The sequence below is a fragment of the Gopherus flavomarginatus genome, chromosome 4 (genome assembly GCF_025201925.1).
Source record: "Gopherus flavomarginatus isolate rGopFla2 chromosome 4, rGopFla2.mat.asm, whole genome shotgun sequence".
NCBI classification, from domain to species: Eukaryota; Metazoa; Chordata; order Testudines; family Testudinidae; genus Gopherus; species Gopherus flavomarginatus.
Window position 1 is genome coordinate 4,319,398 of NC_066620.1, and position 14,800 is coordinate 4,334,197.

General features: G+C 45.6%; 1 protein-coding gene across 1 annotated transcript in view; it reads right to left on the bottom strand.

Moving 5' to 3' along the window:
* Positions 1-416: 416 nt before the first annotated feature.
* LOC127048780 (two pore calcium channel protein 1-like) overlaps positions 417-14,800 on the bottom strand; it is a 29,780-nt gene continuing 15,396 nt past the window's right edge. Inside the window, exons 8-19 of the mRNA XM_050948679.1 lie at positions 14,502-14,628; positions 12,328-12,529; positions 11,044-11,188; positions 8,999-9,184; positions 7,426-7,490; positions 6,705-6,792; positions 5,839-5,908; positions 4,983-5,202; positions 4,623-4,713; positions 3,775-3,888; positions 2,715-2,833; positions 417-1,071 (exon numbers count right to left, since the gene is read on the bottom strand). Coding sequence (XP_050804636.1) covers positions 926-1,071; positions 2,715-2,833; positions 3,775-3,888; positions 4,623-4,713; positions 4,983-5,202; positions 5,839-5,908; positions 6,705-6,792; positions 7,426-7,490; positions 8,999-9,184; positions 11,044-11,188; positions 12,328-12,529; positions 14,502-14,628 — 1,573 coding nt within the window. The 3' untranslated portion in view covers positions 417-925. The remainder of the gene's footprint in view (positions 1,072-2,714; positions 2,834-3,774; positions 3,889-4,622; positions 4,714-4,982; positions 5,203-5,838; positions 5,909-6,704; positions 6,793-7,425; positions 7,491-8,998; positions 9,185-11,043; positions 11,189-12,327; positions 12,530-14,501; positions 14,629-14,800) is intronic.

Below are 14,800 nucleotides of genomic sequence, written 5' to 3' on the forward strand. Positions count from 1 at the left end.
AAAGGAGTGCTTGCTTACTCTGAGTAGATTAGATGTCTCTTTACAGCAGGATACTTCCTCATGTGCTTTAATAAACAATGATTTGAGGCTCTTTGCAAACTCAGACAGACATCTCTGCATCAATTAAGTCTGGAGACCATGACATGACTATTTCTTTGCAACCAGAACAGCTGGAGCCTTTTTTGATGAAAGTGGATCCTCTAGAGAATGAGTGAGAGGCTCCTCTGCACACACCCCTGTGAAGAACAGTGTTTCAGGCTGTTTGGATTTGCCCACAGCTGCGGAATATTAGCAGCTGAGAGAGGTTAAGGTACTGGCCAACCTCTGCCCCCCCCCCCCCCCCCCACTTAGCTGCCATGGTTAATTAGCCCTTTGAACACAAGTCCTGGCAAGGCCGAGTGAAATAGCACACGAAGTAGCAGCTTTGTGCCAAACTGCAAACTGGCTCTTGTATCATTTTTATTTCAGCTTACACATTTATCCGTAGTCTTGACTGGTAATGCATCTAAAAAGTCACTGTACTAGAAAGTTTCCAGTTATAAGTAGCTAAATATTCCTTAACAAAAGGTCAGAGTTTTAAATAGTATATGTAATGCTACAATAGTTTTAGGTAGCATGATCTCTAAGTAAGATACACACTTTTCTTAACACTCATGAGCTTTCCCTTTAGGAAATACTTTCCTTTCCAGGATGTCTGTGGACTTTTACTCCCTGTAAAACTGACCAAATCTGACCCAGCGTACGATCAGTTTGCTGCCACTTTAAATATAACCCGTCCAATGTGCAGAAGAGCATCATTGTGCAGACTTGCTCTAAAAGTCGAAGGATCTTTTACATGACAGTGCCGAAGTTGTATGAGCTGGAGTCAGAGCAGAGATCTCTTAAGTAATAGAGACAACTAGTGTTCCCACTTCTGTTCTCCACACTATGCAGCGCTGTCAAAGGTGGGATTCTTTGGGTAAACATCAGCAGGGGAGAGGTTTAAGATTTCTTCCACTGATGGCCCATCATCTTCTGGTAGTATCTCTGCCTCAAACATACGCTGAAGCAAAGCATCAACTGTCCTGTACCCTGAAAAAAGAAAACATACATAGGTCAATATAGAAACCAAAGCTATTAGCTAGTCCCTTGATTTACTTTATGCTCAAAGGCTGAGTGGTCAAGTCAAGTCATTTTAGTGATCTGTTCCTCACTGGGTGAAAAGTCACTGAGGTGTCTACCCTGCCGGTTTACAGCCCCATTCCCCAACAAACAAAGGCAGCGCTTTCAATCAGCATGTGTTATTTACCAATGTAAAAACATACATTGAGAACCTCCCTCTGGTCCCTACAACACATTTTCTAGTACTTTGTCCAATAACTATTTGAACATCCTGAACAAATCCACAGTGAAGAAGCAAAAAAACAGTTTTCATTAACTGCTGCCCTTTCAAGGGATTTTTTTAAAAAATGAAACAGTTTTGACAGAGCACTTGAAGAAGTAGGGAGCTCCATATGAGGTCCCTAGACTCAGGCTTTCAATCAGTCTGTGTGCTAAACAGTGACTCCAGGCTTATAGTGAGCTTCAACTGGATTCACTAGGAAACAGCCAAGATACAGGGAGAGAGTTTCTGGGAGGGAAGGATGAGCATTAAACCAAGCAGTAAGAGTTGCAAAGAGTTACCAAAGAGCTTCAGCCAGGATAAAAGTGAAGTGGATACAAGAAGAAAACAGCAACAGAGAGGCTTCCTAACATCTGGAGAAGCTGAACCACCAAGACTGTTCCTTGTGTAAGTAGCTACTGCAGGCAACGAGCTCGTGCCGTAAAGCCCAGAAGCTTGACAAAGAAAGTGCTATAATAAAAACAGCATAAACACTATTAGAATCTGACTGGGGATGCCAAAAGCCCCAAAATGCATTCTGATTGGCTGTTGGGCCTGATGGTGCCATATTTAAATCACAAATGTGAGTGGGCTCAGATGAAAGAGGTGCTGGGGGCTCAAGCAATTTTTTACTTTCAGAACTGACGCAGCAAGCAGAGAGGTGCTGGGGCTATGAACTGCCAAGCCAAGAGCCCCGGCAAAAATTAAGCACTGCCAGTGCCCCTCATACTTCATGGACGAGAAGATATCCAATGGTTGGAAATATTCCTAGAGAGACTCCTTGATCCCAGCCTGCCATTTAAAAGGGGATTTTGATGAAGTCTCTAGGTGGGTTTTAGCTGCAGAGAGACGGCTACACCTATATCAGCTTCCCCCTGCCACCCCAATGCAGGGCGGCTTCCCTCCCTGCCTTGGGACCTGGAGTGCCCTGGAAATCTGTGTTTGATGAGATCAGGGGAGAATTAAGGTTTTGAACAGCTCATCTCACCAGGAATGGCTTCTCCTAGAGTCCCACTAAGCTTTCTTTTTTAAATGGTCAAGTTAACATGCCATCCTGTAATGGCGACTGTGCCCGAGTAGGCTATTGGAGAGGGGCTCAGTTGAGTAGAGCCACACTGCACCTAAAACACACACAGCACAATAGCCTGTAAGGGTGCACTCACTGACTCATTGCTGTGGGCTGATTAATGCCAATTCACAGCAATTCAGTAAATCTGTTTGCCAGCCCCAGGGGTCTTCCAGCTGCAGTTCACCACCCTGGAATATTTGTAATCTCAAGAGAGACCTGACAGACAAGCAGAGAATTCAGCAGTGGATTCATTCCCCAGAGAAGAGCCTTTGGGAATGGACTTACTTTTAGAAGCTATTTTAAACATCAGCCCTTTAGACTTTTTCTTGGTTATTTCTTCCCCTCCGAGGTCATTCTCACTGGTTTCCATGTTGTCTATTAGTTTACCATCACGTAGTTCTTCCCTTTAAATAAAAAATATAGGGATATATATCTCCCTAAGAAGCCACTTTGAAATGCACAACAGTGCTCTCCACAAGTCCATGGACTGGACTGGCTCTCCCAGGCTCTTGCTATTAGGGCTTGGCGCCCCAGCAGTCCCTCCCCCAAAGGCCACTCTGCATGCAAAGCGGAGCATGGCTCAGAATCAATGGAGCAGAACCCCCACACCTCTGTCAGGAGAGAAGGAGAAGGAGAAAGCAACCTTTCCCCATTCTAACATACAACCAACTGCTGCTATTGACAGACTTTCAACAGTGTCAGTGAAATACCGGCCTCTTACTGCAAGGAGCAGGTGCCTGTCTGCCTCCCACCTTGCAACTGGGAATTAGCAGAGACGTCTGTCCAGAGAAGGTCTCATTTTAGCTGTTAGCCCCTTATCGGCCAAGTCAGCTGCCTGAGCTCACACTCCTCTGCCCAAGCCATGTTCTAGGCTAGGGTTTAAAGGAACTATCACCACACCTTTCAATCAGAGTCCAGATGCGCACTGCAGCCTGTCTAATGGGGGAAATCGGACTGTCTCTGAATACAGTATCTAGAGCAGCCCGAGGCAGTTTTACTGATTTCACTAAAGTAGCTCCCTGAACAGCCCTCTCTGCCAAAGGCAGGCAACGGATGTGTGCACGCAGGAGGGAATGTGAGAGAAAGGGGAGGAGTGTAGGAGAGAGCCGATGCAGAAGAGTCACCTGTTCCTTTTCAAAGGCATCTGATCACCACAATGGTGGGGAGGCTATGAAATGGAACTGAACTCACCCAGGAGACTCTGGAAACCTAGATCAGATGCCTCAACTCTTGTATTTCTCAGCTGCACATCACTAAGGACAATCCGATTACACTTTCCATCAGTAACTGGAGGTGTTGAGAGACCCACCCCCAAAGTACCACCTTTCCCCTGTAGTTTACTTACTCTTGGATTCCTACTCCCAGCTCTTGAATTTTCTTCTCAATGGCAGTTTCTACTTCACTCTTTTCCAGGGAGTACTCCACAAAGAAAGCTTCTAGGATAAATGCTATGAGAATACTGGAAGAGGGGGGATGGGGAGGGGAAAGACATGCTGTTTGTATAATCCTGCCTATTAGTAACATGCCCAATGTTTTTGCAGAACAAGCCTTGCATTATTCATGGATTTCTGCCATAGCAGACTGTGGAATTCATGGTCCATCAGTACACGTCTCTCAGTGCCTAGATACTGTGGAAATGCCCCCAGAGCAATAGATAACCCTGGCTATTTGCCAAAGACACCCCCCCACCCCCAACATGTCTTCATGGCCTGGCACTGAACAGGGATGGAGGAAACTGCAGAGTCCCAGTTAGATTTGCAGCTAAACACAGTTTAATTCTTATTCTTTAAAATTCCAGCCCCAAGCAGCACTTTACAGAGTTAAGTGCTGTTGTCCATGAGACTCGTTTAGGGCTTGCTGCCTCTCTCAAGCATCCCCAATCCTTCCTCCACGGGGGACACAGAATCCTGCATTCCTTACTGCCTAGTCTTCTGAGGAGGAGAAAAATCGCCCTTTTCATCTGTGAGGTGTCCCCGGGCTCAGTACCTTTTCATGCATCCATCAGCAGGAGGCATTTGCAGGGAAACCACCATAACCCAGAGCCCAAGCGTATCATTCCAACCACACAACAGAGCTCCAGCCATCCAGGCAGCAAGAGCTCCATGAACATATTATCTCAGGCCTTCAGCCTGCTATGGCTCTCAGCCCCATGCTTCCCTGCCCCTAAACGGATGGAAGTGTCACTGAACTTACTTTATGATCATGATCACCACCACAATGTGGAAGGCAATGAAATACAGCTTCGCAGCCTGATGAGTGACCAGGGCAAACCCATTGGCAAGGAGTATAAAGTTAAGGACTAGGACAGATAGGGAACGTCTCCCTGCTGAGAACACCCTGCTTGGGACAGTCAGGATGACGACAAGACAAGACACATTTCAGCTTCCCTTGGTGACACTTCCTAGTTAAAAAAAAAACACTTTACTGAAGGGAATTAAGAGCTCATTTCTTTCTCCATTTTGACCCCATTGAAGTCAATGCTGTGGGGGTATTTTTCCACTGACTTCTGTGGGCTCTGGATTGGACCCTGTGTTATAGATACAGAAAGGATATCATGCCACTGATTGACGACAGTTAGCTCCATCAGAACAACGAATGAAGATGTGATGTCATTGAAGTTGTTCTTGCAGTATCTGGCTCGAGCAAACAGAGAATCTTTTAAGGCAGGGTTTCCGCACTCCAGGGCATGATGGGCGGTGGAATTCCTGGGAAAGAACTGGATTTTCCCCTGGAATAGTTCCATGCCAATGATAGCAAACATGTAGTATACCACCTAGGGAGAGACACCCATTCCCATAGGTGGGAATGTCACATGACAGCTTTACCCAGCAGAGTACAGAAGCATCTAGGATTCCATTATCAAATTCCCCAATGCACTTCCCAGATTCTGTACCTAAATACTGGGCCACTTGAGCCAACTGTGGCTCCTCTCCAAGACCCTTTTTGAGGATGACTGGTACTAGAAGATTAACAGAGACTTAGTCCAGGAAGTAGTGACTCCATACAAGGTTTACAAATAAACTAAGCACAGAGGGAGAAGAATTTTGAACTGGAATCTAAGTTGATGGAGGTGGGTTTTTCCAATTTATCATCTAGTTTTGTTTTAAATTTTATTTTTTCGGGGTGGGGGCAGGGGAGGGGAGACATGCACAGCAGCATCAAGCAGATTATAATATTATATATCCTGAACTGGCAGCTAGGGAGAACCAGATCCTGCTAAATAGCTTTATGCATAAATAATCATGAAAATATTCAGGTCCACACATACAGCCTTGATTCTGGCCTGAGAGTGACCGCTCTGAAGCTTTATAGTTTGCCTTTTGAAGATAAAAATCGGAATTCTAAGGAAGACAAGGTCATGCTACAGCAGCAACTGCTGTACTTCAGAGTTAGTGTCCAGGGTGCTTACCAGAGCCAGCCCACCAAAAGTCAGCATCGTCGGCACAATGTTTATGAGTGTATTCATGATGACCCGGAATCTAGAACAAAGACAATTCATGAGACCCCCCAGACCCAGACGTTTATTTAAAGAGATATTCCAGGAATTCCTGATAGTTGGGGGAATCCATTGTTCAAAGAGGCACCATTTTGTTTTGCAGGAGTGTGAGAGAGAAAAGTGGTGGCAGATCTGAGAGATCACTGGCCCATTTGCCTCTGCTGATTGTTGGTGCCATTTCTCTGCCACTGTCCCACATTAATGTAGAATGGGGCTGGGGTGTAGGCTTGATCCTGTTTAACACCATCTGCCTGTCTGCCCGCTGCTGGGTAGCCTTGTGTGGCTTCCCCATTTCCCAGGGGCAGTGCTTGGTCTGCTCTAGTGGGCTCTCGCTTAGGTGTCTGAGTGAGTGGTGGGGCGCATTCCTGTTTGAGAAGAGAGCTGCTAGCGGCCCTTAAGCCTGGTCTACACTTGAGTTCCATTGGTACAAACTTTGTTGGGTTGGGGATGATGTGTCACTAACGTAGTGGTGAAATCCTTTACCAAGGACGCAGTTTATGCCAGGATAAAGGTGCCTTATTCTAGTACAACTTAGTCTCATTCCCATATGGGAATAACTACACTGGTATCAAAACCCCTTTGCAAAGCTGTGCAGCCCTTGTAAAGCCATAGGGCAGCATGGATACAGCCAGCAACACCAGTATTGCTTCTGTGTGTCACCAAGGGCTTGATCTACTCAGCTGAGCAGACGTTAGCTGGCTGGGAGACCCGGTCCCCTGCCAGCCTCTGGATCAGCTCAATGCAGTGGTAGAGGGCTACAGCCCCGTTACATTCTTTACCTTTGAATGCTATCCACAATCCTGATGAGACGGAGGACTCTCAGTATGAAGACAATATCCAGCACTTGCTGGCTGTTGTATTGACTTGCTGAGGAAGAAAGCAGCACCAGCAGCTGTTAGCATACATAATCTCCAATACTTCCCTGTTTGCTTAAGACAAAGGCTAATTAAACCACTAGGCAAAGCACAGAAAGTGTCCATCAGTCACAGTACAATAGCAGAATGAGACAGAGTCCTGAGCTGGTTGTGCGTCCCAAGAGGTTCTATTTCTATCATCCTCAAAGAGGTGTGCACAATTCCGGTACATGACTCTTCAGATTGAGAGGGTTGGGTGGTATGTATTTCAAAACCCAAAATAAAATAAAGGGATTTGTTTCTGCACCCCTCCAGCATAAGAGGTAGTATTTAATTTAAATGGATACCTTTCAGCGCTATTACATACATAGCTGGAACAAACACAAACTGTGTTGTAATCTAAACAATGTTACCTACTCAAAGGGTACAGATTATGGGTTCATTCTTCCCCTGATTGTTATTCAAGTCTTTTTATACTTCCCCAAAACATGCAGAATTCTTCATAAGTTTCAATGGAAACCATGAGTTGAGAGTAATATTAGGAGATAAATCTTAAACAAAAAGCCCACCACATAAGCTACAAGTGCCTGAGACATTAACAGCCTGCTAATGCCACAGAAGGTTTAAAGTGCAATGCAGTTCTTACCTGATTTAAATGAAGTGTTGAGAATCGTAGCTATTAGAGCAGCGATAATGATGGAGGTATCAAACCTAGTGTTGATGGAAAGAATTCTATTACACAGATAATTCTATTACACATGGAAGTGCAGTGCAGGCATTCAGATATTAATAGCGATGGATACAATACAAGGCCTTAATCTGCAAACACTCAAACGTGTGCTTAAAGTTAAGCACACAAGGATTCCTACCAAGCCAGAGGAACTATTCATGTGCTGGAGCGTTTGCAGGTTTGAGCCCTAAATGGCTGGACTGTGACCTCTTTGGGGCAGGGACTGTATTTTATTCTGAGTTTGTACAGAATGCCTAGCACAGCAGACCCAGCCCCAGTCAAGGCTCCTTGTGTTACTTCAGGCACTGAAACAGCCATCCAGGACTAAGCGAAGTTTCTACATTGGACATATGGTTTGCAAAGATGACCTGCAAGAGGTGTGGGGGCGCGGGGAGAGGGAAATGGCTTATGCTTCTTTAGTGGGCAAGAGACCTAGAATGTTCTTTACTAGTTTGTTTACATTAGCATTTCAGGCCCAGTCTATGCTACAAGTCTCTGGACAACTGGAAAAACTAGTAGGTTCCAGTATCACAGGGGGAGAAGAACCCAGCTAACGAGAGGGGTGAGGGGATTCTTGTACTGACTGTTGGAATTAACGGCTGTTTCTGTTGGCAAGTATTTAAGTCCCACCCCACTTTTGATTTAAAGTATGATATCGCTCTTATACCTACAAACCCCAATGGGTCTGCCAGCAAGTCAGTGACAGCCAGGGCTTGACAGTCCCAATATTTTTAAGCGCAAAGAGGATACACAGAAGAGCTATCACCCCACTTCCAGACCTTCCTGCAGTAGTATTAAAAAAACAGCACAAACCCAATTGTTGAAAATGTACATTCCTTTTTAAAGGCAAGCCACCCCCCTCGCCCCCACTCTGGTACCAAGAAACCAGTCCAGTTTTCTAATCTTGTACTCCAGTTTGAGTTTAGAGCAGGGGCGGCTCTAGACATTTCGCCACCTCAAGCATGGCGTCATGCCGTGGGGGGGGGGCGCTCTGTTGCTCACCGGTCCTGCAGCTCCGGTGGACCTCTCGCAGGCATGCCTGCGGATGGTCTGCTGGTCCCACGGCTCTGGTGCAGGACCAGTGGACCCTCTGCAGGCACTCCTGCGAGAGGTCCACCGGAGCCGCGGGACCAGGGGACCCTCTGCAGGCATGCCGCTGAAGGCACCCTGCCTGCTGCCCTCCTGGCGACCGGCAGAGTGCCCCCCTGGCATGCCGCCCCAAGCATACGCTTGGCGTGCTGGGGCCTGGAGCCATCCCTGGTTTAGAGCATTTCTCTTGCCATTTCACGTTTGCAGTAGCTTTAGTTATATGCTGGTTATGCAAATATGAACTTTACTAATCTAGTGCTGGTTGTTTTTACAAGAAGAATATAATTCTAGTAAGAGGGTGAATGTAAAGTGTCTTTGGCTGCAAAGAGAAGAAAGTTGCAAGACATTCTTCCTATATCCCCTCTACCCTCAAACCACCGTAACTCAGCACCCTACTTACCAGTTCCAGAACTGGGTCTTTGCAAAGAATGCCCTGGGTTCATAAGTATACACTTTCAGGAGGATCTCGAGGATATATAAAGATAGGAAAACCCACTCTGCATAGGAAATCAATGGGTTTTCCTCATCCAAAGCAATAAATACGGCGTTTATTAGAATGATTACATCATAAGTCCAAACAAAGCCCCTGCAAGAAGTGGGGGGGGTGAAAGAAGAGAAAAAAAGTTTGTTTGCTTGCTTCTCCCTATGAAGGTTTAAAATATATAAGATATCCCTCAGAAGACTCCCCTGTGACCTTAAGAGCCCTTCAATGCAAACTGGCAGGGAGAGCCGCACCGTTGTGTAGTTCTGAATGTTAAGATTTCAAATAAAGCCAGTGGCACGCTAGTCCTTAATATCATTGCAAAATACAGATTAACACTAGATAAGGAATTACAGTTGCTTGCTGATACTATAAGTCTGATCAAATAAACAGAAAACCAGGTTTTCTTCCAGACATGAGGAAGGACAGTTACCTCCATCTCTAATGGGAACTGTCTCTGGCATGACCATGTTCAATGGGCGGTTCATTTGTATCAGATAAAAACAGGAAGAACAAATAGGAGGTTCTGAAATCGGCACGGAAACACACTCCCATCTGCACCCCAGTGATTCATCCTGACTCTGGTGAATATCAGGAGAAGCAAAAAGAGGTTTGTTATCCATCACTTGGGGGGCCAGCATTCTTTGTATCCATGAAAGGTGGATCCCCTGCCAAGGGGGTGGGTGCTGCTGAACAGGTGCCTTAGATAGCTTTCTTATCTTAGTCAAGGATTGTAGCCGGTTCAGTTCTAGTGACTTGAAGAGTGTTATACATCTGTCTTATTTGTAACCATTTCTGCTTTTAGTTTTGCTTTGTCTTCCTTTCAGTTCTCGGTTAATAAACTTCTTGCTTTATCATAAGCACAAATCAGTGCCGTTATATTAAGCAAAGTGAATTCCTGGTTAGATCAAGCAAGCTGGTGTGTACGGTCTCTAAGGAGACAGGAAACTTGCTAATTTGTGAGTGTCCAGCAACGGGGCTGGATGTTGCAGGGAGACACTTCTCCAGTTTTGGAACCAATACACACCAAGGCCTAACCTGGCAGAGTCCTGAGGAATCTGTGGGGCCAGTTAAACTGGGAGCGGCAGGGAGCTGTCATAGAGTTTAGCACCAGCAGATTTCTTTGATGCTGAGGCAGAGAGGTAACAAGGCGACACACAGTTCTGGATGTTCCAAGAAAGCCTCTCAACCCTCCCATCCACATCCCCATTTCCCAGTTACAAAACCAGCTTTGCCATATATCAGCCAGTGTTTCAGTTTAAACAGCCTTTTCCCCCCGATGGAGAATTTAGGAGAGTTGATATAACTTAACCTTATATTTGAAAAGCCAGTTACTGCAAGTATGTATATTCAGTTGTTGACGAGATCTAGCTTTCAGTGATGTTGGAAGTTGAGTCTGCATCAAATCAAACAGTGCTCATAAATAGATGTGAGAAGCCCAGAAGAGTAGAAAGGAATTGGAGAAAATTAAACATCAGACTGAGCCTAAATTAGCTCTTGATTCCAATTTAATAGGGGTTGGTGAAACGGAGCGCAATACCACTTTACTACAGAGAGACTGCTGGGTTATTATAGGTTTTCATACCTACATTCAGACTCCTTTTAAGCAAGACTTTATTTTCAAGCCAGAACATACAGCAGATCTGCTGTAGAATACTTGTGACGTCATTCAGTGCTTCTAGCACGACTGAGTTAGAGGGACTGGAACGTGAAGGTGGGGGTTTTCAATAGCACTCAGCACTGGTATAAGTCCTACTCAAGTTAAGGATCAAACTCCTGTTGACTCAAATGGGCACACAGTTAGGCTAAGACTGCGCACTTCTGAAAAAAATCCCACCGGTAGCATTCCCTTTGTAGGGCTGGCGTTTTCCAGCCTGCCATCCAGGTGAACACTTGTCCAGAGGTAAATACTGGTCTGCAGCATTTGTATGAGATGCTCATTGTGAGGGCAGAGACAGACTTACTTGTGTTGAACCATGCTGCGTACGAATAGGCTCACTGCTGAGTTATAAACATGGGGCATCCAGTGCTCCAGGGGGTGGGTTTGTATCCTCATTGCAATCACCTGGATGTTCAGAAGGTCTGCCAGACGCACAAAAGATTTTTTGTCTGTTGTGGACAGGAAAGATGCCAGTTAGCCTACATGCATAAATGAATGGCAGCATTTCATATTTGCAGAAATATAGGCCCTATGTGAAAAAGCAGTACACAGAGGACACACAGGACTCGCCCTCCCAGGCACAAAAGGAGCTTCCTTCAGCCATGCTAGCTTCATACTAGCTAGGAGCCCTCTTCACCTGTACAGGGAGCTGTGGCATGAAGTTGTAAAGAGACTTGCGGGGGCGGGGGGAAGAGAGAGAAAAGGAAATCAATCACATCTATAGGACTCATTTCACTCCTTACTTGCCAAAATTTTAAGCCTCATCAAAAAAGCCAACCTTTAGGCAAACACATAGTGGTCAGATCACACATCCACAGTTAAGTAATCACTATTCATTAACGTAAGTGGTTGCAAATAACATTTTTCTGTTTAACAGGTGATAACTGAGGAATTTGCTGACAAATAAATGCTGTCTTTTTAGTAGCCCCCTTGTAGGTTTGTTCCTAGACAGAGGCTGAAAATCTGAAAGCACATTTAAAGTGCAAAAGAATTTCCAGACTGCATTAGAGGAGAGCTCCATCGTTCCCAGAATCCTGTCTCTAGTAGTGGGTAGAACAAGATGCTCAAGAGGAAGGCATGAGAAACCCCACAGCAGGAAAACTCCCCCCCGGTCACAGGTTATTTTAACCCCCTTCACTGAGAGGCTGGCTCATGCCTGGTGGCAGGAGAATTTATATCCCTGATAAAGCCATGGCAAAAATCAGATTTCCTCATCTGTAGTGAAATATTTTTTTTTATGCCAAACATCTTTGGAGAGTCTCCTACACATTTATCACGTAGGAGTTTTAAATTTGGGGTCATGAAGCTCCAAGACACTCTGTGCATGGAAACAAAGTGGCCTAAGTGTTAGAATGTGTGAAAAGAAACTGAATGCTACACGCTTAGATAAGTGAGGTAGCAGGATATGCCCAGTTGAGAGTGTCACCAGTCACACAAAGCCAAGTGACCGGATGGGTAGATTTTCAGCATTCACTTCAGGTTGGTTACATATGGTACACTGAAAATACAGATCTCGCTGCTTAAGCCAAAAGGTCCTCCCCTACTTCAGTAATGCCTCCCCAACAAGCGCTGGTTTACAGCTACTCACCTACATAACCTTTTTGTTCCTCATCGGATACTCTCAACAGGAGCTCTCGATGGGAAGTGCTGATATCTGGGGCCACGAGTTTGACGAGTTTCTTCCACTGGGCTTCTTGAACAACATACTCTGTGCCCTCCTTGACTTTTAGGATGTTGAAGGCTTCTATCATCTTGTGACGCTTCATGTAAGCAAGTTTGCGGATCTCATTCTGGAGAAGACAATGGATTTCAGATACCCAGAGGGTGGGTTTGTTTCCCTCCCATCTCCCATCTATTTCTAAACTTACTGTAGTTTTGGGATATTCATGAATGCCAGATTTGTTCTTGCAGTTCTATACCAGACTGCCAAGAAGGACTCTACAGGAAAAATGAGCAGAGGGCAAAAGTTCCCAGCTGATAATGCTCCATTCAGCCAGAGAAGCAGAGAATGACCAATAGTCCAGAGTGACTCATCTGGCCAGCTGTGGAGCAGTTGCAGCAGGCTACCAGGAAAGTCCTGTCCTCCACTGTAGAGTGGTCACTAGCCCCTATTTCCTGCTCAGTCTATCAAAAGCTTCCTAGACATATCGAGGTAGGCTCCATAGCAACAGTTTGCTCCCATGGGACACCTCTTAGCAGGTTAAAAACCTTGATGGCTTATACTAGGCCTTGGAGGATGGTGTGCAATTGGGGGAGTGGGAAGAGGTGTGAGTCACAAGGGCTTTATTATGGACTGGAAGGCCCTCAAGTTGGAGTAGAAGAGAAGAGGAGGAAATAGATTTAGGCATCACATCAACATTAACAAGTGAGGCCTCGGAAAGTGGCAGCTACCTATCTGATTTCTGTGGTACACAGATGGGAGATGATCCTGCCAACAGCGAGCTCCAGGAATTTGGGCAGAAGAGGCAGCCAACTTTGTGCCCTACCTCCACTAGGCAGTCTGCCCAGCAGACAGCATGCAGGGATGGTTTTTGTGGCCTCCTATTAGTGCATTTGGTAGGAGACCTTGTGTACAAGAGAGGATGGTTAGTCTGTTTATGAAAAGGTCAGTGGAACTTTTAGCATTAGCCCTTTAATTGCAAGCACTAGACACGCTTATAGTGTCCTCATTTACCCCAACATCTGGTGGGTGCTACTAGAAAAGGGAAGATCTACACCGCTCTGATTGAATATTGTATCCTCTGCTTTGTCCTCCTGCTAGTGCCTTAAGGGTATGTTACAGAGCAAACATACACTATGCAGAGTTGCTGCTGTGTGGCAGCTGTCTTCCAAGTAGACACACATTCTGGAAGGGAGGTTTTTCTAGTGTTTAGCAGGAACAATGTGCAAAGAGGACTGCACCCAATCTATTGATGAGCACACACACCCACACACACCCCCCGAGCATTTACTGCGAGAATTCAAAACAAGTGGTGATTGTGGCACTAGCAGTATTAAGTCAGTCATTCTGTATTGTGTATTTCTTATTTTTATTGCAGTAGCAGCCAGGAGCCCCAAGTATGGGCCAGGACCCTGTGGTACAAGGTGCTGGACAGACAAACAGAACAGGGGGACAGGCCCTGCCTAGAGAGCTTCCCTCTTCTCCTCACCTGGTCGTCTTTGACTGTAAGCTCTTCAGGACAAGGTGCATGTTTATACTGACTTAATGCCATGGGGTCTCTGGGTGCTAGTAGAACCATTAAGTGACATATGGAAACCTCATTAAATGGCTCTAAAGGATGGTTCAGAATCAGCAACTGATTAATCGTACTGTCCCCTGGAAAGGATGACTGGCTGGCTGTAAGACGTTGCCTTGAGGAGCCTTTCCTCACAGATGCTCTGTGGGTCTCTCCCCTCTCTCCGCCCCCCACCAATGAAAAATATTGCAGTACAACCCCACTACTAGGCTGTAACAGGAGATTTGCCATAATGCCAGCACCTTACAATTGTGCCGTAAGAAGGGTTACTGGATAACCAAAACCCCACTTGATGTCTTCTAGCACCAAAATAAAATCAAATCACTGTCCCACTGATTTGGTGGCCTACTGCTGGGAGTTGGACTCACTCCACAAAGCAGTCTGCACTGGATTCACAAACACCTGAGACTCTGAGGACCAGAAGAGGAAACAGATGTTGTCAAAGCAGAAGACTCTACCCATCTCTGCGTGGAGTGATGTTATTGCTATGTCCAGTTCAGGGAATGCTCTTCCTCGCACACTTTACCTTTAAATGTTTCCTGTAATTGTTGTACACAACAGCCAGGAAGACAGACATGAAGAGGTAGGTGTTGATTACTACGTAGGTTATGAAGAACAGGGAATACCACCAACTGAAGTCAAATGCCGGCATCCTAGATGGGGAGAGAGAGTGGCTTTAGTCATTTTATAGTGAAAGCCGGGATTCATATACAGCAACAAAACCTCTGGGACAGCTTCCAACATGCTGCCTCAGGATACATTGCACCTTATAGGCATGAGACTGAAAGCAGCATTGGAACAGGTCAGTCTGAAATTCAACAAGTC